Genomic DNA, 27,683 nt, shown 5'->3' on the forward strand with positions numbered 1-27,683 from the left:
ATCTTTAAAATGAGAACGATGAAGTATGTATACTGTCCAAAAGATGGCAGCATATTTCGAGTATGTGTGCCTTAAGAAAAATCAGATTCAAGTCAAAACAAGCCCATTGTATTTATTAAATGCAATAGCACAAAGTATAAAACACAAAACAGGTTCAGAGCATGAGCTTTACCCTGGTTTAATTAAAATATGAATTAAAGACATTTCTCCATTTGTGAAAAAAAATGAGGCTGTCAAGCCTTCATTGACATCAGTGCAAAACATTTCTGTAGATTAAGAAATAAAATGCAAATGGTCAAAACAGTAAAGTGCATGTTTTGAGAAGAAGCCCTCTTGTTGTTTTATACACTTTAAAGTGAAATAACACACTCACACTGAACATATTAAAACAATCAATCCCCCCCCCCTAAAAAAAATGTAACTAAAAAGTGGAGCACGTGATTCATTGCAAGTATGAATGGTTGGTCAGTCCAGTTCAAACACACATCCAAGTAGTTGATGTGAGGCAGCCTAGAACAATTCAAGATCACCTCTCACACACTATTGAAACACTCTCACTATGACTACAAGATAATTTCAGTGTAATGTGTGAGAGCATGACAATTATGTGAGAAGTAATTCTGACAGTTACAGAAAACCATGATATCCAGATGAAGTTTCCTCTGCCATTGACGATGATAGACGTTCTATCATGCCACTTCATTTCAGTTTGGCACAAGTAGACGTCCAATTGATTTGAACTTGGAGGGTTGGCAAAAAAAAAAAAACCTAAGCAAGTTCATTGGCATGCCAACCCTCCCAGTTCATGTATCACCCTGAGGACTGAAAGAGTTCAACTGGATCCCCGACTTCTCGCTTTCTTAGTCTCATGTCCCCGATGATCCCCCCCAAAAAATTGACATGCACGCGCGGACTTGACATCGCAAACACACCTGCTACACATTCCATCGACACACTTGTTGCATAGTCAGTGCACTCGTGTGCGTAACAGTGAGGTCACATGGTGTTGTAGAGTAGCGCAGCAGCGGCGGCAGCACGCTGCTTTCTCTCGCTGCTTTTGCGAGAACGTCGGGAAGGGTGAGCCCTTCCCTGTTGCCTCGGCGACGTGGCGAGCGAGACGCAACCGCCGCCCCCCGGGTCCTCTCTCTCGTCCCTCTCGGGGGACGGAGAGAAATCGTCGCGCGATAAACGTGTTTGTTCAGTGCCATTATTCCGGTTGAGGACTTTCTGCTTCTTCCAAGTGTCGTCTGAGTGCGACGGGGATAGAGGTAACGTGTCGCAGGAATTCACCTCTGTCGCCGTCGCCCGGGGTTGTTGCCTCAGGTCAAGGTCGCTGAGGTCATTGGCCGATAATTCCAGGCAGTCCAGTTTGGCCAAGGAGGCCGACCTTTTCATGAGAGAAGGTGGCGTGAGGCCCGCCTGCCGGATGCGAGCCTCGAGCTCGACAGCCCGGCGCCACTCGGCCACTTCCGGGAAACTCTCTTCGCTTCGTCGGAGCCGCCGCGTGGCATCCGGACATGGAGGGGGCTCCTTTTTGGGGATGACGCTCGGCACGTTCGCATCCGATGTCTCGGGTCCGGCACCTTCGAGGAGGAATGCCTGCAGTTCTCGCAACGTCTGCTGAATCCGTTCCAACTCCTGGCCGCTACGCACCAGGCGCTGCTGGGAATCACACTCAGGGCCACATCCCCCTAGCCCGCTCGAGATCTCGGAGTTCTCATCGGGGTCCGACTCCTGAATTGTGACCCCGTCCAGAATGATTTGGAACACACTGTCATTTTGGTTTGGGCTTTGCAGAGATGAGTCTACTGTGTGAGTATCACACATCATATGGCATTGAGGCTCGTGGAAAGCATCAAACATGTGTCTCTGCGTTTGTAAGCTGTTTAGTCTCACACCCGTCTCCTGAGGTGGGCTCTCACCCTTGGCATGTGCGGGTAGTCGGACAGGCGGGAGTTCACCGCACGGGGACCGTCGCACCATCTCTATTTCCTGCCTCAGCTTTAGCTCCAGCTGCTCGGTGGCCCGCCGCACGGATCCCGCCGGCAGGTCGCGTGTTGTTGAGGGAGGAGTCAAAGAGCGTGGCGGAACTTCAGGCTGCATCTCCTCCGGAGAGTCTGAGTGCAAGGTGGGATTCGAGGGAGTGCTCGGCTGGCATATGGCTTCGATTTCAGTAACAATATGGCGAACAGATATTCCGTTGTCTTGGGAAGGCTGATGCAGAACCTCGGGGCTGAGCTTTTCGTCGCTATCCACTGACTGGAGAAAGACAAAGAAATATCCACATTGTTAGAAAACAAGTCATTCGTTGGGGTTTAAATAAATATTAGAAAACTTTCTGGTTTTCCTCAATGATTTTCTTCAAACGTGTACATGTCTTACTAACTAAAAAAAGATTTTGAATAGCCAATTCTTAGCCTTGCCATAGTCCATGCACAGTGGCCATGCACAGTTTGTCAATCAATCTCTAGATTATTGACAGATTTTCTTTAGATTGAATAGTTTGCTATTGATCAGATCAAATTGCATGCCTTTACAAAGGGGGCGAGTATTTTTTTCTCTCGCAACTTTACACTTTCAGCTTTATTTTTTTTTTAAATGACAGATTTTTAAAGGATTTCTAATTTTAGCATTTATACCTCTCTCTGGGCTTCGCATAATACATCTAATGCCCCACAATAGATGCTCAATAGGTGAAGTTATTAAAACCTGCCTACGGAGACCTAGCGAATGGCCCACCACAGAAAAGCTTAAATTGAAATAAATATTCAAAGTTTATCCAGTCAGACACAGAGGCAGATAAAAAAAGACCAGTGAGAATATCTAAAAGGTAATTATCCTATAATGGCCTAAATGACCCAATGTTGTGAGGTGAACATATGGGAACGTATGAGGTTTCTCATTCATAAGGTATACGTTTTTTTAATAACCAAATATATTAATTTGCCCTTGAAGGGTTAAAACTACTGCTGTATGGATCCCATAATCACACACATACAAATATTTAAATATAAACCTTTAAATAATTACTATAGATGGATGAATATCAAAACATTTTTTTTACCTGACTTGTCCCTTGTTCACTCTCTTCCTCTTCTTCAGTTCCTACAGTGTCATCCCCATCCAGAGAAGGGGTCTTTTGCTCTGAGAGTTTTGGCGTCTTGTCCTCTTGGGCTAAACCCAGAAACTTCTCCCTGGCGCTGAAGAAGTCAATGCTGTCTGAACTGTGGTTGGGCGAGTCGTCAGCTTGGCTGCGACCATTCGGTGTGTCTTTGGTGTGGATTTCTTGCGGGTTGTTGTTGTCATCACTGAGCTCTGTTGAAGAAAGTAATGCGGGGAGAACGATTTCGCTGACTGGACTGGGCGGGCTGTGCTTTTCACTCTGTGAATCTGAAGGTGACTGTTCAGAGGTGTCTGAGGACATTGCGGTGATGAGAGAAAGGTCTTCGGAGCTACTTTGCTCAGGAAAATTAATAAACAGTTCCAGTGGTTTCTTTTCTGGGCTTTCTGATGGTGTCTGAACTTCAGGATTCGGGGGAAGAATGTGGCACGCAGGTGGGGTATCGGAATTGATGATAGTTGCCATGGCGACCCCATTCACAGCACCGCCGATATTTTCTTCTGGGGCGAGCACTGTCGTGTGTGCTTGTGGCGAGGGAGATGTGAGCTCGCCATCATGATCCGTTTTGAAAGTCTCGTTAACCACCGAGTCACCTGCATCATTGCAATGTGTGGGGAGATCAGAGTTCGATTTGGTGGCATCATCAGGTTCAGAAACAAGAGTTTGGAGCACTGCAACTCCCAGAAAGTGATGCAAGGCAGGGGAAGAATTATTATTGTTACTCCGGGAGTCAGAGTGTCCCAAGGAGTGCATTGAGGATTTACATAAAAGTTGTTGTGGACGCTCTGATAAGTCACTGTCTGAGTGAGATCGCCACAATTTATTATGCCTTTGTTTGCTGGGGAGGGAGAAATTAACTGTAAATATGACGTGAACAGAAATCTACAAGCAATTGTAATGTGAAAATTATTTTACCTGGCCAGCAGAATTCCCTGATATTCCTCCAGCTGTTTCATAAATGAAGGATTGGGTTTGGTGACGGCTCGTCTCTCCTTGACATGTTCAAAGGCGGCGTCCAGCGTCCACCCATATTCTTTCATTGCGTAGGCGATCACTGTAGAAGCAGAGCGACTGACTCCCATTTTACAGTGAACCAGACACTTGGCACCGGCTTTCCTAGAAGTGGAAAAAAAAGGATAATGCTTGACACCAAGCAAAGAAAGTGTGTGCATGTGGATCAAGGCCTACTTGGCTTTGGTGATGAATTTGTAGGTTTCATTCCAGTACTCGAGAAGGTTGGTGGCCTCCTCATCGTACACTCGGATGTTGTGATACTCAAACATTCCAGGGAAGAAGTTGTCTATTTCTCTCGTCACATTCAAGATATAATTAACACTAGAGAAGAAATAAGAAATTAGACTTCAAAAAGCCCATAAATAGCATAATAATATCCAATGGTTTATGTGTATATGTATGTAATATATATATATATATATATATATATATATATATATATATATATATATATATATATATATATATATATATATATATATATATATATATATATATATATATATATATATATATATATATATATATATATATATATATATATATATATATATATATATATATATATATATATATATATATATATATATATATATATATATATATATATATATATATATATATATATATATATATATATATATATATATATATATATATATATATATATATATATATATATATATATATATATATATATATATATATATATATATATATATATATCATATATATATATATATATACACACACGTGTGTGTGTGTGTGTATATGTATATGGATATATGTACAGTATCTTACCCGCTGTTTTGCAACTCTTCCAAGTTAGAGGCATTCCACTCAGAGCCCTAAACACAGTGAAGTGATTGTCAATTCAATTTTATGTTACAGCGTTCTGTTTGACAAAGTCTGCTGTGCAGACTGAGTCAAATTTGATTAAACATTAGCTAGAATATGATGAGTTATGATAAAAGAATAGGGCTATTTACCAGGTAAACATGTTCGAAGATCTCAGTTGGACTATCCATTTGTCCAAGGATGACAATCATCTCATTGTCTATGAACTCTTTAAACTCCCTCAAGTTGCACACCATTTGCATCTCCAGCTCTGTGCGGATCTAGAAAAACAAAATGTTATGCACAGTGGTTAAAATCAAAGATTAAACCTTAAAAGATTTGTTGAAAAAACAGTTTTTTTCACAATGTACCACTTATATAACTTACCAAGTTATGATAATTTTAAGTGTTTGATAATTTGCCAATGAGATTTGTCAATGACACACAAACAAAAACTGTGTACCCAAAAATTGTTGAACTGTTCAAAAGAAAACAAAGGACTGAATAGTGTAGCAAAAGTTAACTGTATAAAATAATTCTTAAGCATGCACCACGTAGCATACACATTTTCAAGCATGGTGGTGTTCTTTTTTTGTGTTCAGTATTTCTGATTTGTAAAAGTAAGCAGAATCATTACTAATTGGCACACAGGGAAATAGCAAGTTCAGCCAAACTGCGTTGCTGGTTGCAAACTATTTGCATGATGCAGTTGCAAATATGTCATCTGTTTCTTCTCACCTCTTTACAGGTAACATTCTCCAAGTCCTTTTGCATCATTATCTCTCTCAGCCGCATTTTGATCAGTCTCTCGGTGCGCTCCCTCTCAGTGGGCCTATGTAAGAAATATAGACAGATTTAAAAAAAACTAAAAAAATCTCACACTCTTGAACAAGCAAACAAAAAGTCAAGTCATAAAATTCCGGCAACGATTAGCATTCGCTGAATTATTTGAGGGCACAGAGATGACTATTCCGTTAAAGAATCATTCGCTTTGTCTCATTTCTTCGAAACTGGAGTGGGAAGAGGAAAAATGAGACGACCCACAACAAAATTCCCTTGTTGAACATTCCTGTCTTCTTGCATGGTGCTTTTTTAAACATTTATGCAAGGGAATACATTTTGCCTCTGGAACGATGACATCAAGTGGCTTAATAATTTCTTCAAGCTTTCTCAAAGCTCCCTTGTTTTAAAGCACCAGGGTCAAACTGAGGGTGTGCACCAGAATTTTAAGTCAGCTGGCTTGTTTATCTTTATCCAGGACAAGTATTTGACTCTTCCAGAATGACTGAGGGCAACTATTGTCTTTTGCTAACAAACAGTCATAAATAAAATCCTTTAATAAGTCCTGCTACATCAATGAGGGAGGGCAGTTGACAATTATAACCCACAAAAAATGGCATTGATGAAAAGCATTCCATTGCCTGCCTTCATTTACTCCACTTTAGGTGAAATGAAATAAAGATAAATAGTACTGAAGTGGGGTGGCAGAGTGATGGAGTGGTTGTCATGTCTGCCTCAGAGTTCTAAGTAAGGTTAGAACTTTATATCATCCCGTATTCGGGAAATTTCTTGGTTGCAGTAGCAAGACAGACACAAGACACACAAGGCATTGTAGACGTAGGTAAAAACCAGGAGCCACACCATGGTCCACAAGTTGGGGACCTTCTGCAGACCGACACTGAGGGTTCATTCTTTGGTGGGTTCCGACTTTCCTGCATGGAGTTTGCATGTTCCCCGGATGTCTGTGTAGGTTTTCTCCAGGTATTCCGGTTTTTCATATTGAGTGACCACTCCAAATTATCTGTAGGTGTGAGCGCGAATGTTTGTTCGTCCCCTTATGCTCTGTGATTAGCTGGCAAACCAATTGAAAGTGACTCCAGCCTGCTGCCCATCGTTACCTAGGATAGGCTCCAGCACCCCCGCGACCCCTTGTGTGGATAACAGCACCCCCGCTACCCCTTGTGTGGATAAGCAGTAAAGAAAACGAATGAGTAAATGAGTAATACTGAGGAGTTCCTGATCAAAGAGGTCACCTTGTGCTGTAAGATAAAGATTGGGTAGTGTGTGTTTAGTGCTCATAAAACACAGATGGGAACCTTTTTAAGTTTACTGCAACAGAAACATACCACTCCCTGGGAAAGACGTGACGTGATTATTTGCCAAAAAGTGGAGCTTGCACCCGTGATTTCTTCATCCCTTTATTGGACAGCCATTTATGTCCCCCAAAGTCCCCGCCTCTTACTCGAAAAGAAGAGGTCTATTTAAATCTTCCGCTGCCATCGAATGTGTGCCTGTTTTTGCCTGTCACCTGTTTCTGTCTGTTCAGCATCGCACAATCTAGTTATGCCACAGGACTATTTTCCGAATGTAACTCAAGATGGTAAAATCCTGAGCTATTTTTTTTATTCCAGAATATCAGAATCGCAAGCAATTCAAAAATGTAGGAAGATGCACAAGACTAGGCAGAGGGGGCAAGGGGATTTCTTTGGTATTAATGAAGCCATAAATGCATCATATCATTCCTACTATTTTCAAGTACTTCCTTATGGGGCTGTTGACAACCTTGTCATAAAGTGCGCCAATGAGAACGTGTTTAAGTGGACTTACTGTATGTAGTTAAGATCACATGTCAGCTAATTTGATCTTCATCTACCTCGGCTTTCCATTGCGTAAAGGTCAATGGAAGCAAGTGGAAGATCTAGGTCAGTGTTCTGTGAAAAGTGAACCAACTCTATCTCAATGTGATAAGTAGTTAGTTATTGCTCTGAAATGTGAGTGGGGTGTTAAAACCGTCATGTTTTCGTACTATAATTAATCTATTTTCCGAACACTCACTACTTTATATGTTAAGCAAACATGAAACCTACCATGGTGATAAACAAACATGACAATCAAAATGAATTCTATTATCAATTTGAGCACCAATACTTACAAATCTGTGAAGAGGACAGGTGAATTGGCACGGTGCGACTCAACATCCTGCATGGCGTTCCATTCATTGATGCAAAACTGGTTGGAGGAGATCCTGCTCTGATAATAGCTGACCCACGTTAGGAACAGGCTGCCTGGGTAGTAATTGTTGCAGCGCGCAACATCGCATGCTTTGTGGAGAGACTGAAGAGCGGACCTAAGGTGGGTAACGGAAACAAGAATAGTCAACCATTACGGTGTGTCTTGAAAGGTCCTTATGCAAAATATTATGAGAGATGCATTGAATGAGTGAGTCAGACGAGAACGGAGCTTTGTAGAAGTAACAGTGTCAGTCAGTCAGTGTCAATGACTTAAATGAGTCCCCTCTAAATCGTTATGCTTGGATGTATATATTTTTTGGTACGAAATGTAATTGCTCTGAACACAATCTGAAGATGCTCACCACATTGCTTGAACTGAGACTGGCTTGAACACATGAACTCGACTGACAGTTGACACGCTAAATCCTCTGCAAAGGGGGAAAAAGGTAGTTTTAGAAAATGGAGGCATATCAAAGCAAAGGGTATAAAACCAGGACATACCCATCTCCATCCAAGTGGATCAGCGCATCACTCCATAGAGGTAAAACGAGACCCACCGTACAGCACCTACGAGAGAGTCAGCATATAAAGGCATTTTTTTTAATTGGATATAGGCTTTGTCATCCTCATTGACTCGACAAAAGCCTAATTGTCATCATACCCAGATATCCAACATTAGACTAACTGGTTTCACATAATACAATTGGAGCGTCATGATTTCTAGACACATTATTGAATAATTCATTAGAGTTTTGAATCAGAATCAAAGCCGGTAAATTAGCCTTTTTATTTGCTTGAATGAATTCCAAATGAAGATGACATAGTCAGATTATGAGTTTGCCTGTGGCGTGATACTTACATGTCAGACGAAAAGAAGTCCATGCCAAGAACGATGCTTTCCTCTGTGTCTTGCCTACCATTGGTGGAGACCACCACCATGTAGCGAGTTACCTGAGGATAGGAACTCTCCAGGCGCACAGCCTGAGAGATCAAAGAGAAAAATAGGAATCAGACTTGGCACAAATTCCTACTGCATACTTCTTAATGCCAACTGTTCACGGCTGTATTTCATATTTTTAAGCTAAATCAAATATTCTTATTAATATTTGGTTCATATTAAACTGTCTGAACAGTGCCAATAGTTTGCCATTTACTATTCAATGTACTACTTTATTGTGATATATTATGATTTCAATTCATCACCGATAAATCAGAAGCCTTTTGAAGACTCCTTCCAAAAAAATAATAGGAAAAAGTGGTTCTGAATTCTTGTTTCGACTCTTTTCCAGATAAATAGGCTAAAATGAGCAGTTTGGTAGAGGTTTCAAGGGGAATCTAAGCGAGTCACTGGTGATTTGGTTGTAATCTGTCTCATTTTTCTGGCAAAACAGGTTTAAAACTGGAATTTGCTGAGACATAAACACTAACATGACAGGCAGAAGCATGGATCAACATTGTACAAAAAGGCTGCACCAAAAATATAGTTATAAACCCTTGTATTGCAGTCAAATGAAAATTCTTCACAAAAAAATGAACATTAGGAAAGCCAAAACGCAATAATACTTGTCTAAATATTTTTAATTTTATTATTATTTAGCTAGTAGATTTGTTCCGCTTCACAAAATGTTTAGCTTCCTTGTGCTTGTTTTGTAATGTGATTGCATGCTATAATTTATCAAATTCTTTAATTTTATGAGACATTTTATGTGGAGAAAAAGCAATAAAAGCAGATGCCGAATGAACATAGACACATTTCATTGATAGTGTGACCTTAAAAGACCTATGCAACCAGTCAAGTAAGAACTGCCAGAGCACAATTTAACACGTATATAAAAAAATAATTTAATTTAAAAAAATGGTCATTGTCCAAACCTCCAGTCATGTCAAAAAAGTACTACTTCTGTACAGTCCCGTTAACAACATTGTAGGAAAGTGTGTCAGTGTGTCTCAGTGTTACTCACGAGTCGAATTGTGTCCTCTGGCCGCAGCACAGTAAACATAGTCTGAAGATGTTTCTGGAGATCCCCTAGGATAATCATATGCATTTATTCTCAGTTTACTTGGACATAGTTGTCAGTTAAAAGTTAACTCTAGAGACAGAATTCTGTGTCATTTCTCCTTATCTCAGCTTTGGTTAGACTGCCTTCACATTGCCCATCTTTGGTTTAAATACAGTAGGGGTCAACTTTTTATAAAAACATGCTGACATTTTTAAAATCCTTTGTTTTGAACATAATTTCATCATGTCTTACAGAAATGTTGTGAAGTTTTGAAGTAAAGTGATTCCAGTACATATCTTAAACTGGAATCTATGAAACAATTGCGATTACACGTCATGATTTGAGTAAAAACTATATGAGGAACTAATGAGACCGTAATTGTATTTATCTTTTGGTTCCTACTATGTATATCGCTTACCTGTGTGCTTGTTCCATCGTTGGTTGATATGAGGTGGAGAGTTTGGTGGGGGACTGTTCCCTCTTGGAAGGAAAAGGGCAGCACCTTTTACTGTGAGGAAGCTTTCGCTGATACTGTGAACAAGGAATAGGGATAAATGGTTAATCATATACCTCAAATAAACAAAGTAAAAGAAAAAAGGACAGTATACAGTCATAACTTTACTTACGAACCCCTCTAGGTACGAAATTTTCAGTTTACCAAAGCTTTTTAGATGCAAATGAGTACCTCAACATACGAAAACAAGATCCACGTTACGAAATTCCCCCAAAAGTCAATACATTTCCCATATTGGATATTTTATTTTGAAATTGTTGCAGATGAATTGATTCCTTCTTTACAATCTTGCTACACTCTAGTGGGCTCTCATTGGCTGCCTCACAACCACCACTATCCATGTTTCAAGATTCTTTCTTTTGACCACCGTTCGTCATCACGGAGTTCTGACTGTGTTGTTTTGTTGAGTTTTTCCAAGTGTGGAAAAAGCAACTTCTTCTGTGTGTATCATCATGCCTCCCAAGAAAATTATCAGTGCAAATGAAAAGAAGTAGTCAGCGGGGAGGACATTGACAAGTTGGTAGAAGGGCATAAAAATGAACTCTTAACGAAGGAGCAAATGAACAAGTTAATCGAATCCTCAGAAATACAGGATTAAGCAGCGAGCATTCCAGCAGCATAAAATCTAAGAAATGCTGGGGAAATTTCACAAACTTCCTGTCTCCATGGAAAAAAAAAATCCAGAAAGACTTCACGAGTCATGCGATCGCCCACTTTTACGTCTCTCTGTTGCTGTCTATTGCTGTATAGAAATGTTATTAAAAGTCGTGAAGGGCAATTGTCTTTGGCAATTTTTTTTGCAGAAGGGCAACTTAAATCCAATTTTACAGGCAATAGATTTTTCTTGATATTTTCCTGAAATTTATTAACCCAAAAACAAAGAGCACAACCACAGAAGCCTGGATTTTGTGAACCGATTCACCCCTAAAGTGTATTGTCTAATGTGTGGTAATAGAAATAATGTCATTGTCACAGTATTCCATTCAAGGTGGTTTGGCAAGAGCTCCCCAAATCTGAGCGAAAACAAGATCAAATTTGAACTCAGAACACAATGTTCTCTGCTCCTCCACACAGCTGGATTACACACATTAAATGCATTCACTGTAGCAGCTGCAAGCAAGGAGAGAAAGCAGAGGCTGCCCCACTCCTCCACAATGTTTGATTAGGGATAACAGTTGGCCAGCATACAAATCTATGGTAAAAAGCTGATGTTCAGTTCCCTTTTCAAACACTTAGTCATATTAAGCATGACTTTAGTTTATTGCATTGAAGACAACACATTAAAATTGTGAAGTCAGCGTTTGACCAAGGAGTCAACATACAGTATGTACAAGTGTGACGCACTTCTTTTGTTTTTGTTTTGAGGAACAATGTGACCTGCTAACCCAAGAGATTGTGCAGTCAATAATGGCCGTGTCAGATGATATTCAAGGATCCACCAAACATCCTTAAATATTGAGATGAGTGACACAGCAGGTGAGAGCCCTTAACTTGTGGGGTCACTTGTATAATAAACATGTGGTCTTGTACTAGCACTTTGCATACTTGTATATGCCTTTAACAGATATAGACATCCAACTAAATTTGATTCAGACAGACCAACCCTCAAAGTGAAATTGGATTGGATGAGTTAAAAAAGAGGTAGACATCCTTTGTTGTATAAAGTGGCCACAACTAAAATTCAAAAGTGACTTTCATCTAAGCCATTAGAACCAGACAGGTTTCAAAACCAAAATGAGCTCAATTGTTATTTTGGGCTGTATTGGAACACAATGTGTTTATCAGTTCAGGATCAAAGCAAATGGCAAAAGTCCAAATTTTGCTAGTAATAGTAATTGTGCCAAAACAACAAAGCCCAGAGCCTGTTTGCAGTATGCTCATTGGATATATGATGCCTCTTATCAGTTGAGATTTCTATAACACTCAAAAATGTAACATCAAGTAGAAAAAACTATTGGACAAACAATAATAATACAAACACGAAAGACAAAACGCTCATGCTTTTCAAGGCGTCCAAAGGTATTATTTTATGTTGGCAAAGGAGAAAAATACAGAAATTACTATATAATGGTGCTTTGATTTTTACACACTAATTAAATGATAGTATCTAGTCAAAGAGTATTAAAAAACACAAGTAGTAATTTAATTACTTATTCAGAGGTTTGAGGTCTCAAATTTAAAAGGAAAAAGATGTTAGAGCAATCATGGAAATTAGAGACTGATATTTTTTATTGTCGTGTTAATGTCATGTCATCCAGACCTACTAGCTCATTCATTTTTTTATTGTTTTGAAATATAATATCGGATGAATCCAACATTCAACCCTACTCATGACGAGTTGTAGAAAAAAGGAATGCTCGTAGAGCGAATACAGTAAAACTTGTTAAACCTGTTTTGCTCAGATCAAATATGGGTGGTTTCATCGCCTATGGGTTTGTAAACGAAGACGAGAAACTGACCCATGAAACATGCTGAAACACCCAATATGTCAACATGAAAAGACAAGTCTTAGGATCCACTAAATAGTACTTGGTAAATGCCATGGAATTTAATTGTGATGGACGTTTTCTTCTCTCTACTCAATGAGTTTATGAAAAACTTCCATCAATGATTTAGAAAATTCTCCAAATAACTGTAAAATTTCAAATGTATCAATGAAATAAATTCTAAAAATGCAGTTTATGAGCACAAAAGGTAAATTTGCCTGTAAACTCAACTTGTATGCAAAAGTTATACATTTCTACATGTATTGTTTCTGTTTGTACATAACAGGACCAGAACAATCTGACTTTCAGGGATTCTGGCATCCCCCTTCTTCCTCAGTAACTTAATCTCTTCATTTCTCTAGCCATTCAATCTTCCTTCCTGAGTAGCTGAGACAATGGATTTGTAGCATGTGATGGCAATGCACAGACAAGAAAAACACGACAGCCAAGTGCAGAGCTCACTTCCCATAACCTAGCCACCCTTGACCGAGCTGTTTCCTTTCACTCCCCCTATATCATATCCTCCTTTCCACATTCTCCACATCTTCTTATACTTTTTCAATTTGGCTGCTCTACTCAATTTCAAAGTAATGACCCTTCAAAGCAGCGCTACTGTACATTGTCATTGGTATTATAACCTTCATTGAGAGTTGCAAATCTAAGGCTAAGCACGTGCCCTATCATACACTTTTAAAACTGCTCACAAACAGAAATAATGAAATTCAAGCCAGAGTATTTGAGAGGCTGTGGGGTTGGATGTTAAGGAGGGTAACTTAAAATAGAGTTCTTTAAAAGTGTCTGCTATTGATAGGTGGCCTTCAGTTAGTGTTGGTCGCTTACTGTACATAAAATCCTTTTGTGGGCTCTCAATGACCTGACAACATGCCTCAGAGGTTCAAACGGGACACTTGCATATCCAAATGATCCACTGTATGGAGGCAAGGCCATTAGCAGTTACACATCTCTATCTATATTACAGTTGCCCATGCAAACAGTGCATAAGCCTCTAGGGCTTAACTGTCATTGTTTATTATCTAATGTGACTGACAACTTAGTCCTATGTAGCACATATTTTTTATCCATTCCTTGCTTAAAATTGTTTAATTACTGAAGGATGACAATAAATATTAAGTGGCTTGGTTGGACTAATTCTGTGAAGAACTGAATGTTTGAAAATTCGTAATGGATAAACTAAACATTGAGCTTTTTTTTGTTTTGTTTTGTTTTTACCATCGTTTCCACCACAATGATTCTCCATCGCAACCAATCAAATTTGGCGTGCCAGCTTTGCACTTGGTCTACGTCGTGTAGAAGGATCTCCAAAGAGAGAAAAGGTTTCCATGCCTCAAATGCCAAGCAGCTGGCTCACATTGGCTTCACTTGGTGTTCTGTGTGTGCTAAGCGTGATTCTAGACCTACTTGTGTTTTAAAAGTGTGTGTTTTAAGGTAAAATCTCTCTGCTTGCACATGGGTGAGAGAAATGGCTATTTATGTGGGTAGTTATAGTTTTGTTTCTTTTAGAAAAATTTATAGAGAGAGAGAGCTGCTGTCCATCGATTAGAGACACAATCACCTTTATCTAAGGACCTCTCCACATACAGGCAGATAAGTAACCTCCTGCCTCATCTCTCCACCCTTAGCCAACCAGTCTATGCCCATATTAGTCACTGTAATGTGGGATAAATTTAGGGCTGTGCTCAATGCGGGAAAGGCCTGAAGCCACATGCATCCAGTGAGAAATACCATGGCCATAGGTGTATGCTGAACATTGTTGCTTCATGGTGTCACTGTGGAAAGATATGCTACTAACCGAGAGAAAATAAGGACATTCATTTGTGACAAAATGGTGGCACCCTGAACTGGTGTAGTAGTTCCAATCTCGTTTTTTTTTAATCAAAAGGAAAAAAAATGGAACAATTTTTAAAAATGCCACCAAAATCCTCAATAGCGGCTAAATTAACTACTGCTATTGCTCGCAATTTAGACATTTTAAAATTGTTGCGAGATCTTTGGGTACATAGTAAGCAATTGTCATCCAAACTTTAGTCACTGAAGCAAAGTGCCATTTCTACAGAAATGTCTGACGACGAAATATGTATATTAAAAAAAGTTTAGAAAACAATGATAGGGGCCTTCACCTTTTTTAGTCTCAACTACAGGAACTAGACTTTATAAAAATTACCTCCATCTACAAATATACTAGGTAGTGATTTGTACATCCAACTTTGTCATAGCAGACAATGTGTAATGGAAGAAAAGGCTGTAACTGCATGTCCAATCTTGGTGTTTAAAAAGATCAAGAGTCACCAAGCACTTCTGTCACAATACACATTTGAAATCACTAAACCAAAAATTAAATGAGTTTTGAGGAGATTGTATTGAAACATTCCAAGCACTAAAGATGCAAATGAATTCTGGATGTGTAGTGGTACAAATATTAGAATATCAACCATGCTGTTGTTCACATTAAAGGCTACAATCAGTATTCATGCAACATGTTCATGGTCAAAAGAAAGCAATAAAATTACTCACTACATTTATGTTTGATGCAGAGTGTATGTAACCTCTTGTCCTTATTTTAGTCTTGATGCTTTACTCAAACCCTGATTACATTCATGTGCATGAGCGGTGAAAAAAAACCTGCAATCAAAACTCGAGCTGCCCTTGACTTCTCAAAACCCATGACAGAAGGCAATTTCTCACGCAGAGCCCTGCCAACTGCTGACTGAACAAGAATGTTACGAAACACCTGACAAAACACAGACAGTGGAGGCTCAAGAATTGATTTACTGGAAAAAAATGGATAAATGTAATGCAATCATTCATGAATCAAGTATTTTCATACACACATAGAATACTTGATAGATACGGCTATCTAGTAAGTCTGCTGGCGGCCTGTGGGTGAGTGGTTCGCGTGTCGGCCTCCTTGTTCTGGGATTCTGGGTTCGATCCCATTTTGGTCCTACTGTGTAGAGGTTGCATGTTCTCCCAGGGCTTGTGTGGGTTTTCTCCGGGCACTCCGGTTTCCTCCCACATTCCAAAAACATGCATGGTAGGCTGGTTGAACACTAAATTTCCCTTAGGTCTGAGTGTGAGGATGAATGGTTGTCTGTCTACTAATGATCTGCGACTGGCTGGCAACCAAGCCTTGAGCTGGAAGTCAGCTGGGATAGGTTCCAGCACCCCTGCAACCCATGTGAGGATAAGCGGTTCAGAAAATGAATTAATAGTGGGTCCGACAACCACCAGACTCTTAACGTCGAGGGATATGAGCATAAAAAAGCCAGAATACAACATGTTACGCCAGTGAAGTAGATAAAAATAAAGCTTATTTTCATGACAATAATATATGAAAATAAAAAAAATGCAAGTTCTCGGCCAGAAATTCCCAAAGAACTAAAGTAGAGTTTGGCTGTACCTTATTTAATTTTGTTTTACCCACACAAAAGCAACTATAGTGAAGGAGTTCACTTACTGTAAAACTGTATTTTATTCAATCGAGCCAATGTAGCAAATTACATCTTTTTGTATAAATTTAAATAACAGCTGGCATGGGCAAACATTTTTCAACGTTCAATTGTGTTTCAAAAAGATAAAATCTGTACATAATATCCATCTACAATTAAAATAAAGAGCACTGTAAAAAAAAAAAAAGGCAACACCCCCAAAGGCTATTCTCAGGTAATCTGCATCAAGGTGTATGTACATGTATGGACCTATAAACGGTCAAATAATTTGCATGCCAATAATGTGATGTCTCAATAAAGTGAAAGACCAATGACGATGATGATGAGGATGATGATGACGACGACGATGAGTAAGATCCTGGCAGTTTCATGATCAGGAAGAACACTTGGCACATACACTACATTGCAAAATCTTGCCACAACAAGCTCATTTCCTCATCCTCACCTAATATCATACCCACAGTAGTTTACCCGTGTACTTAATCTCAATATTAAATATATTGATCAATTATATTAATATATATATCAAATATTAAAACAATAAATCGAGTTTGATTTCTAAAAAATACACAATAAAGGACGAAGAAGAAATTTGCAGAGAAAATAAACACTTACAGTTGGTTGATTTCATTATTTGACACCACCGCGTCGCCGGTGAAGTAAGGCAACATTTTGTCCGCGCAACACGAACAGAAGCTGACCGCCGACGAGCAGCAAGAACCGGACACCGCACCGAGAGTCATGTCGGTGGATTAGTGATCCTCTCCAGAAGTGGCAAAACTTTTACTGCCTTCCTATACGCATGTGATCCGCCATGACAAAAAAAAGAGACGCAGTAAAACGCTTTCCTAAACAATACTAGTGGAATTCCGTAGGATTGGGAAGAAGAAGAAAAAAGAATGCCAGATGAACTACACTCCAAGTTTGTTGCTCCCTTAGAATAAATGGATCTAGCTACCAGGTTCACAAAACTACTCCTCGGTAATGTCAAAGGTTGTCATTGTTAAAATACTATCGTTTCGTTTTTAAAACATGATTGTCCACTACGATACGCCGCTACGAGCGCTTCATACTTCAATACCGTGGCTAGTGACAGGCTTCCCCTCATTAGTCAGTGTAGAAACATCGGCGGAACATGTGCTCACAGCCATGAAAACGTCGGCAACCAATGATTGGTAAGAAGGCGGGACAACGTGGGTGGACAGCCAATAAGAAAGTAAAGTGGGCTGGACCAACTGGGGAACCAATCAAACTCTGCCCGCTCCACTTTGCTCTATTTCAAATCAGCTGATCGCACTGTTTACATACTCTCCTCGTTCTGGACGTGTTTACCCAAGTACTCGAGTAATTGACAGTTCAGCGTCAGCCACCGTGTGGTTTGCTTTTAATAACACAACGCCTTGTGTCTAGAGTCCCTGAGTAGTGAGATGCGACACTACTGACCGAAAAAGACAGAATTGTTGGATATGATACCTAATACAGTAATACCTCGCCATTTCCCGCTTCAACTTTCGCGGCTTCATTACATCGCAGATTTTTTCCTATTTTTTTTAAGTTCATAAAAATGGGAACCTCCACACTGAAACTTACAAGCGGAATTAACTCCCCTGTCTTCCACATGCTATTAGGACTCAGCACTGAAGAAAAAACATTTTCTTTGTTATATTTTTTCTTTAAGTTAATTAAAATAAGAAAATCCACACTGAAATTCGTAACCAGAAGCCACTATTGCTACTAGGACTCAGCACTGAAGAATTATTATTATTATTATTATTTTTAAGTTCATAAAAATGTGAAAATCCACCATGACACTCTGAACCAGTAGTGTTAATATCTTTCAATTGAGTACACTAGGATACAATTACATATACTAAGTAATAGATAGATAAACTTTTATTGACTAGAAACATTATGTAGCCATACATTCAGAAACTTCAAACAAGGCCTTTGAAAGTCCAAATGAATTTTCAAAAAGGTCACATGATTGAAGTTTCACACTTTTTGTCCGTGTTTGAGGAAAAGAAAAGTTTGATTTGTGAGCTAATCTAATAGAGGCCGTTAAATCTGCAATTTGTTTTTGGTTTGCCTTGAAGGTGACCCGCACTCTCCCCACACCCAAATCTTGTGCTTGCGTTGCATAAGAAGGAAACCACATGTGAACTAGACAGCACAAGTTATCCACAATTGGCTTCCGGCAGCCTTAGTGGAATGTGACTCAAGTAGAGATGTACACTCGCTTGTTTTCCTGGGGCTTGTTTGAGACACAGAAAGCCTAAAGCAATGACATAACGCAACTAACACAAACAGGTACATGATGTGAGAAAAAGGATGCTTTACTTCCTTTTATCACCCCCTAAACTTCTTAGAAAAAATATTTTCCTGCCATAACAAGAACATGAGCTCTATGCAAAATGTCATGTCAATAAGTTGTGACAATGTTAAACTGCAGCCCACCCAAAATAACATCAGCTCATGACAATTTAATCCTTAGCAATCCTTATGTTTGGAAAAGTAACACGCATCTCCGTTTTTTGTTTTTGTACAACATGCCTTGTTTACGAAAAATGAACATATTTTATTTTATTCATTCATTAATAATATTATGATTAAAGTATGTTTTGTGTAAACACATATGTAATACTTTTAACAATGTGTTTGTGCATGAAATACATGCACACTTTACCAAATTCTGTATTGCATGCAATCTTCATCTGTTCCCACATTCCTAACAAACACTCAGGCCAAAACACTGTAGTATAACTCAATTGTGTAATTCAGGCCTCAAAGTGAATGCTGTTATGTCATCTCAGTGAAAAAAGTGAGATACATTTAATGAACAGCTTTTTGCTTGACTTGGTTGTAAAACCTTAAAGGACCAGTAAGATTTGCACTACAATTACTCATTTAACAGCCCCTGATATTTCAATCGACGTTAAATAAATGTGGCCACCCGATGGTGTAGCTCAGGGGTGTCAGACTCGGGTTTTGTGTTAACGTCAACTCGATTGCATGTGGGCCAGACCATTTTAGACATAATATTTAGATTTTTTTTATTTTTATAAATGGATTAAAAGAACTGGATTAAAACCCTGAATATTCAGTTTTTTATAGATCTAAAAGAATGTTTAATATAGCTTTTTTATATATATTTTTAGATTTTACAAAATGATTTTTGAACTAAAAACAGAAAAATTGATTAAAAAAATACAATTATTGATTTAAAAGGGGGGAAATCAGGAAATTATTTTTGGCTACCAATTTTACATATCACTCCTTTCAAAATAGGGGGGAGGGGGAGAAGAAGGGAAAAAAAAGACTAAGGACTTTAGAAGCCATAAATTAGCTCATATGTTCATGGAGCATTTAAAACAATGATCCAGTCAGTCCAGTTGAAACTGAACATATAAAAAAAATACAAAAACAAGTGAGTTTTTTTTTTTTTTTATATATGGGGTGTACATCCAACGCACATTATTCCAGACCCAAAATGAAGGCAGGCTTTGATAATGTTTTTCAATCTAATAAATCTGGCCAGCGTAAAGAAAAATGTGAACCATAATAACAACTCGTGGTAAATGTTTATACGACTGTGATTGCATCACAAACACATCACCTGCTCTGCTGTCGTCACGCTACACCACATCTCGTCTCACCTTCCTATGCACAACTGTTGCATCACATTGTTAGTTAGTGTCCTCTCATGTTAGCTCACAACCCAAACACAGCTGCTTTGATGCTTTAGTCATGAGGTTCCGTTTAGTGCGGTCAAATTAACTGGCCTTTGGTGGGAACCTGGGAACCAGGCTGGTGGTAATATGAGAGAGATGTTGTTTGTTGTTTAACTGAGCTCTGGAAAAGTTACACAACAAGGAAGACACATGGAGTTCAAAGAAGACCTGAGGTTTGAACTGATCAATGAGGCCAGGTTATCGATATCCACCGATTCTGTAATACAGATCCCAGATCAAATATAGGACAATATTCAGTGGAAAAACATGTATCCAGTTTAATATACAAAAATAGTAAATGACCTTGGAAAGTTGAGACAGTACTTTTTTTTTTAATCTTGGCCAAACCTCAATTTGGATGTGGGTCATTTTGTCGTGACGTGTCACTGTGGATAACTGATCAGCATGCAAGCTCACTCTCCTGAGATCAAGCGCTCAATTCCAGGCTTTATGTCTTTCTCCAGGTACTCAATTTTCCTCCAACAGCCCCAAAACGTTAAACACATTATAAGGCGCTCCAGAAGAACGGTGCGCATTCAATGAAAGGTTTTAAAATTAGTTTCATACAAAGCGCAGTGGATTATAAAGACACAGTAGTAGCAGTGGTGGTAGTAGTAGGGGATTGTGTTATATACATCAACTATATAGAGCTGTGTTATTAATTGTAGTAGTGGGGATTGTGTTATATGCATCCATTATATAGAGCTGTGCTATTAATTGTAGTAGTAGGGGATTGTGTTATATACATCCATTATATAGAGCTGTGTTATTAATTGTATTAGTAGGGGTGGTTATACATCCAGCTGTAGTAGTAGTATTAGTAGTAATGGGGGGTGTTATACAGATGGATCATTTGTAATAGTAGTGGGTTTGTTTATAGATCCACTAGATGGAGCTGGGCTATAGGGAGCACATTGCTGGCTTTTGAGAACATTGAAGTATTTTAGTTGGGCCTTAAAACGTGGAAAATACAGTAACTCCAAATTGTCTGTACATGTGAATAACAGTATGTACGTCTGTTTCTTTGCTTCCTAGGATTTTCTGGCAACCAGTTCAGTGTAGCTAGCCATGTGCCTTTAGTGGCCGGGCTAGTGTCCAGCATCCTCTTGAGTCTTGAGGATTAGCTTTACGAATGATGTACTCTTTCAAATAATTGTAAACTATTTCTTATCATGTTGTGGCATTCTTTAGTTTTGATTTATCTGATCAAGTTCTCCCACTTTTGAGCTACCTGCTCCACATGTCAGCATCAATGTGACAACTGACACGTTGTGCAAGAAGAGCTTTAACATGATATGGACCAACCAATCAATGTAATTTGTATTGTCTGAAATTTGCATTTTTGTGGGTCTACTTTCCGAAACATGAATCCTGAACAGGAAATTAAAATCAAAAAGGCTAAGCAAAGTGCTTTATGTTATTAAGCCAAGCAAACAGTCAATGTTTACAGTGAATATATAAAGACAACACTCCATGGCTGAAAAGCCAGGGTTTGAGATAAAAATAAGATTGCCAAATTTTGACCATAAGCCCATCTATAAATATGAGAAGGTACACTGGATTCTGATCTTAAATCACATACACTGCAAAGATACTCAACATTAAAAAGAAATGTATGAACAATGTCAAATAGCAAATTATATCGACAGTAATGTTGTTTCTTTTGAAAACTAGAAGACAAAACCAAGAATTACATTGTATTTAGTCATACACTACTCATTCATCTCATTTTCTAAACCACTTTATCCTCATTAGGGTCATGGGGGTGCTGGAGCCAATCCCAGCTATCTCCAGGCCAGAAGCGGGGCACACCCTGAATCGTTGGCCAGCCAATCGCAATTTAAATTGTCCAATCAGCCGAACATGCATGCTTTTTGAATGTGGGGGGAAACCGGAGTACACAGAAGTAACATGTAAACAGGTGGACCAACCCAGGACTCCAGACGTGTGAGGCCAACACGCAAACCACTCATCCACCGGACCATCCAGTTTTGAAGTTGATCCAATGATTTAAAAGAATGAAAAAATGAGCAAGATGGAAGCGTGCTAACCCCATCTGCTTCACTGCTTTGAGTCCAAGAGTTCAATTCCTGGTGGGTTCCAGCCTTTCTATGTGGAGTGTGCATGTTCTTCCCGTGTCGTGTGTTTTCCCTGGCTACCCCAGTTTCCTCCAACATCCCAATAACTTGCACGGTAGGCTGACTAAACACTTTAAATTGTCTGTAGGTATCTGTGTGTGCCCTGCGATTGGCTAGCAAACAACTCGGGGTGTATGCCACTACTGCCCGTTGTTGGCTATGATAGGCTCCATCCAGCACCACCAAAAAAAATGCAGGTAGTATATCAGACTAGGTTTCTTTGGCCACTCCAAAACACACAAGCTTTTACTGCTCCTCAGATCCATTCGCACTGTGGGCAACAAAATGAACTGAACTGCGGATGTTATGCAATAGAAATTAAGGGTCACTCAAAAGGTCTCTGGCTGCAGTTGGCATGTTAAGTGTGTAGCAATGCTTAACAAATGGTGAGCTATAAGCCAAATAGTGAAAGAGGACGTTGATGATACAAGGGGGAATACATAATGTACAACATTTATGTAAATGGATATGATTTCACCAGCTGCTGCACTCATGTATTACCTAACAGATAATAAGGAACATACGTTCTTTTAAGAACTATTGGGGTGTGTTCAAGGTTCATTGGTATGATGTCAACATGTTTTTAAAAATGTGTTCGATATAACACTAGCATATCTGACATCAGGATCAAATTGAAAACTTTGCGCAAGGCAAGCAGAAATAAAGTTTTACCCTTTTCATTATTGCAATGCATCAATCAGGAATCTTCATATGAATTAATTGCCTCATTAGATGTAACCCAAATGTAAAAAAATAAATAAATCAGGGATATATAAACTCTGTTCACTGACATAAACATCTATAGTATTTCTTAATCCATTTGGGGTTTTACTCAGATGTTACTTTTTATTTTGCAAGACACTACTATGAACGGAGGATAAAAAAATAGCGCTTTTTTTCTACAGAAAAAAATATTTTGCCCATGCTGTATTCGATTAAATGCCTAGAACTGGCTTTTTGGAACAACCGTGCAAATATAATGAACATTTTCAATTGCTGGTACCTGGAAGCCTCTCATTTTATAATTGTAAAGTTCTAGAAATATACAGATCATGTGCCTCACAGTGGAAAGAATATTTTTTGATGAAGTAACAAGACAGCATTTCATATTGACGTGCATTAGTGGGGGGAAAAGGGAAATATGACGTGCATTAGTGGGGGGAAAAGGGAAATATAAGCCAATAGTTCCCGGAAATTGCCAAAATAGCAATTTGTAAATGCAATAATATTTTCAGCAATCAAATTAGACCATCTCATATTCTCCCATTGTGTTATGCAGTGGCTACCCTCCATAATATGGTGGATATTAGAGAAACATGCTTTAATGGAGCCAGAAAGTGATGCAGGCTGTCTGTGTCTCAGACAGAGAAAACACAAACACAACAAAATATTAATCAGTTAACTATAAGAAAACTATTAAGTTTTGTGTGTGTGTGTGTGTGTGTGTTTGTGTGTTTGTGTGTGTGTGTGCCTATTTTCTTAGTTATTTTTTTTACCTCAGTCTATTGATTGGTGTTTAGGTGTCATTGGGAAAAACACAAAACAGCACTCTACATACCCTGGTCAAGTGAACATGAATTCAAAGTAGGACAATGCTAATGCTAAAATTACACTCATCCATGTTCATTAAGCGTATTTGAGACTAAAATACCACCTTTGTCCCCAACAACAAAAGACCAGAGTAACAAAAATAGCATTTATTATACAATTCTATTGTTTTTCTTCTTTCTTTGAAAATATTTTTGTGGGAGGTATTGTATAAATGACATGACTTATGCTCAATGACTTTTGAAGAAATGGGATAAATGTGCATCAGCTGGGGGAAAAAAGTGGAATGGCAACTGTCATAATTTTGATATGCAACCTCCCCCTTGTGGTGTAAGAAGAGTGCTGCAGTAGCAGAGGAAAGGATACCAGAGGAATGACGTGTGCGTGTAATGACTATACAGGATGTGTTCTCACCTTCTGGGTTGGGAGCGACAATCATCCTCACCACTGCCCGATTCCTAGAGGAAAAATACAAAAGATACTTAATACCAGCACTCATTCACATCTGAATTGATCTTAACATAGCGCTTTCGGTTGTCCAGGATTGCAGTGTGGTGTTTACAGGAAAAGATAATTAACATTTCATTCAAAATCCAAAAGACTTTTCATTTTGTCATACATACGAGGCCTTTCTCAATAGAAGAGACAGAAAGGATAAGGCTTAAACAGACTCCACGCGCTTCAATCGCTGTTCCCCCACCCCAAATGCAATCATCCTCCCCCACCATAGGAACCAGTACACCACACAAACAAACACTTTAATCCCTATGGTAATCCGACCCAAAACTCAGAAACTTTCTCTTTGGCATCATTCTGTTAGCTCTGGTGAATGCATGGGCAAATTCTACAATGCTTTCGTATTGGGAAGCAAATTGTAATTATGCAAGAACGGGGTTTAAAATGCAATTGGATAACGATAAATCATGCGGATGCGGGTGTAACAGCGAGTCGAGCCCTAGTAAAATATTCACAGCTCTCAAGGATCTGATCAAGTGAGTGGACAGCTGCCAGGTCAAGGGATGTTCTCCATCCATCCAAAAGCCTTGCTTTAAGACAGATGAACATATCTGCTCCAACATAGTGTTACCCAAAGTAAATAAAAAAGACAATCAAGACCTCTAAATTTGAGACAAAAAAACATACCACATTGCAATGAAGTAAAACTGTAAAAAGGAACACATTCTACCTTACCAGTCACCTTAACGAAAGCAGATAATTTGATAGAGATTTTGTGCATCATATTATACAAGTGGTAATATTCCGCTGCTGATGATAAGCAACGGGGTATCACGCACAAGATCATCTCTATGGATACCACAGCTGGATGTGTGTGCAGGGAGTGGCCTTATAACCTATGTGAAGAGGGGATTTGATGGGCTGCTAGACAGATTACTGCACACAAGGGTGGCTACTCCCTGCTGTGTTCTTTGCGGGTAACGTGAGCTGGAACAACTGCTGGGTCAATAATCTGGAAGAGGAGTTGAAACACAAATCGTGAGGAGGGTTATAATGGTATGGGGACTAATATAGAATGTTTGGGTGTGTCATTATTACTCTTTATTCATACCTATCCTCTTCCCAAATGTATTGTACAGTAATCCCTCAAATATTGCGGTTAATGTAGACCAGACATGGCCGCGATAATCGAAAAATCAAAGCAGGATCACCTCTATAACTTTTTTTTCTTTATTGCTGAGTCCGAGTAGCAAGAGTGGCTAGGAATTTTAGCGTGGATTTTCACTTTTTTTGTAACTTTGAAAAAAAAATTAAAATAAATATGAAGTAGTGAATTCACGATAAATCAGGACACGATAATTGGGGTATTATTGTACACATATTGGTACGAATCACAGACCCTCAACCAGATGTCCCACATCATACTGCATACCCTTAAAAGTACATGTACAAGTTCAACATAGGTTTGTAAAAGAACGATTTAACGACAAGCCAAGAATTGATGATTGGACAATGTCCTGTCCATGTTCCTTATCCCTGTTTAGTACAAAATGAAAGTGCTTGATTGTTTAAAGGTTTGGACTCATCTAGTGATGCGATACTCAGTATCGGTATCAGCACCTGATTCAGCTATTTTGGAGTTATTTTTGTATTGGACTGTATCAAATGTGGTCACAAGGTCACAAGATTAGATCTGATCCAATATATTCGGTATAATGGTGCTTTTCGGCTGCTGTTTAAAACAGTTATATATATATAAATCGATAAAAGAAGCAAACTCCACACAGGAAGGTCCTGGGACCAAACCCTCGATCTCAGAACTGTGGGTAGGGCGGGGAAAACACTGGGCCGGCTCACACTGAAGATTGTGCGGGTAAAAAGCACTTCTGGCTTTAGTTTAGGCTTCATTTGCACTTTTACAGATTGGCGGTTGTGTCCAAAATAGCCAAACAGAAATCCTGTGGGACCTGGCTTATTGTTCAAACTGATCTAGCACAGACAGTTTTAATCAATGAAGTTTCTCGAGAACACCCGGCTACAATCAAGGTCTCCTCTTGATCGGTTGGAATGAGAACCAGGCCCCACTACAGCCTTTTGTACAATTGCGTGCCCAGCCCTAGTATAAAGAGGCACTCAAATGCATACCTCCAAAGGTTTTGGAATGAAAACTATTATTGTCAAGCCAGGAATTGGACCCAGAAACATAAATTCCATAGTCATTAATGACTTTGAATTCTGAATTGGTCTTAATGTTAATATCTTTGGAGATTTTTTGGGGTCAAAATATGCAACCCGTCTTGAAAAGCAAGCTTTCCAAAGTGTATCATAATCCGTGCCCAAAATCTGCATGCTTTCCTCACAGAAGAAGAGTAAAACGTCACAACCTTGAATGAAAATAAAACAGAAAATGAATGACTGGTACTACTTTTCCAGGTCTGTGAGCCTGTCAGCCTGAGATAACACTGACGACATAGATTTACATGGGGGGTTGATCTATGAAAAACACACCAACACAGTCATGTCTGAGTGTATGTCAGCAGTTTTTAAGTCTCATGTTGGGGGGGAGCAAGAAGATAAGCGGAACTGCGAAGGATCTGACACGACTGTCACACTAACCTGCTTCCATGGGGGATCCTTTCTTCCCACTGTCACTCTGCCTAACCGCCCTTATTGGACGTCAATGAAGCAGAAGAGATGCTGACTTGACAAGACGAATTAAGTTCACTAACGAATACCGCAGTGTTAAATAAATAAGTCTGATCTCATACAATAGCGTTATTTATCCATGCAATTCATTAGTCAAGCGTTTTCCGGACCAGAATCAAGCGGAAGTAAGTTAGCTAACTGCTAATGATATAGCTAAATTACCGTACTTTTTAAACACAACAGTCGATGTTGGAACAATAAAAGAAAGTACAGTTTAACTTTGCTAACCGACTTATATGCAGACAAGTCGGCGCTGCACCAGTTAGAATCATCAAGCAAAAGGAGGGGATAAACAATTGATAATTGGACGGAGGTTTCCGCCAGATGTCAAAATAGTAGACGGATACTCACCGATACACAAGGGCTGGAGGTAGTGCTGGGTGTCGGTGACCGCTGGACGGTGACCAGAGCCATCCCGCCGGCTGCACCTGCTCACACCGCGGTCACCAAGAAGCGTACAAAAACGGAACACTAGCGGACATTTTCAATAGACATTAACTACACTTAGGTCCCGAGGTTAAGTCTGATGTGATGGCTGGTGTGACCCGGCTTAGTCAAGCTGGATAGATCTGTTTGCAACATCCGGTGATGCATATTTCGTTGTAAAACAAGATGCATGCTAGATATCGTTTCAATGAATTGTATTATATGTGTTAT

At 39.2% G+C, this 27,683-nt stretch overlaps 1 protein-coding gene and 1 long non-coding RNA gene across 3 annotated transcripts; both read right to left on the reverse strand.

The window, feature by feature from the left end:
* Positions 1 to 86: 86 nt before the first annotated feature.
* ssh2a (slingshot protein phosphatase 2a) lies at positions 87 to 27,586 on the reverse strand. Of its 2 annotated transcripts, XM_077722938.1 has the most exons (15): positions 27,378 to 27,586; positions 24,279 to 24,322; positions 10,402 to 10,514; positions 9,945 to 10,009; positions 8,843 to 8,964; positions 8,485 to 8,550; positions 8,346 to 8,411; positions 7,905 to 8,099; positions 5,711 to 5,804; positions 5,125 to 5,253; positions 4,937 to 4,983; positions 4,310 to 4,456; positions 4,037 to 4,237; positions 3,065 to 3,959; positions 87 to 2,259 (listed from the first exon to the last, which is right to left on the reverse strand). In XM_077722938.1, exons 1-15 carry the CDS (start codon positions 27,438 to 27,440, stop codon positions 997 to 999), a joined length of 3,510 nt encoding a protein of 1,169 aa, XP_077579064.1. In that variant the 5' UTR covers positions 27,441 to 27,586; the 3' UTR covers positions 87 to 996. The 2 variants fall into 2 exon arrangements, with proteins under 2 accessions (XP_077579064.1, XP_077579063.1); XM_077722937.1 differs by lacking the exons at positions 24,279 to 24,322; positions 27,378 to 27,586 and adding an exon at positions 17,066 to 17,595.
* On the reverse strand, positions 20,017 to 20,820 carry LOC144200681 (uncharacterized). Its single transcript, XR_013327166.1, has 2 exons — positions 20,527 to 20,820; positions 20,017 to 20,395 (listed from the first exon to the last, which is right to left on the reverse strand). It is a non-coding gene; the product is annotated as an uncharacterized LOC144200681 (long non-coding RNA).
* Positions 27,587 to 27,683: the final 97 nt, after the last annotated feature.

This window comes from Stigmatopora nigra, chromosome 8, assembly GCF_051989575.1.
Source record: "Stigmatopora nigra isolate UIUO_SnigA chromosome 8, RoL_Snig_1.1, whole genome shotgun sequence".
In the NCBI taxonomy this organism is placed as follows: Eukaryota; Metazoa; Chordata; class Actinopteri; order Syngnathiformes; family Syngnathidae; genus Stigmatopora; species Stigmatopora nigra.

Bases quoted from the DNA above. Each gene is read 5' to 3' on its own strand.
- ssh2a (XM_077722937.1), bottom strand. From the start codon at position 17,193: ATGACTCTCGGTGCGGTGTCCGGTTCTTGCTGCTCGTCGGCGGTCAGC. The intron at 10,515-17,065 runs GTAAGTGTTTAT...CCTTGTTCACAG, and splicing joins AATAATGAAATCAACCAACT to TATCAGCGAAAGCTTCCTCA. The intron at 4,457-4,936 runs GTAAGATACTGT...TTTCTTCTCTAG, and splicing joins GAAGAGTTGCAAAACAGCGG to TGTTAATTATATCTTGAATG.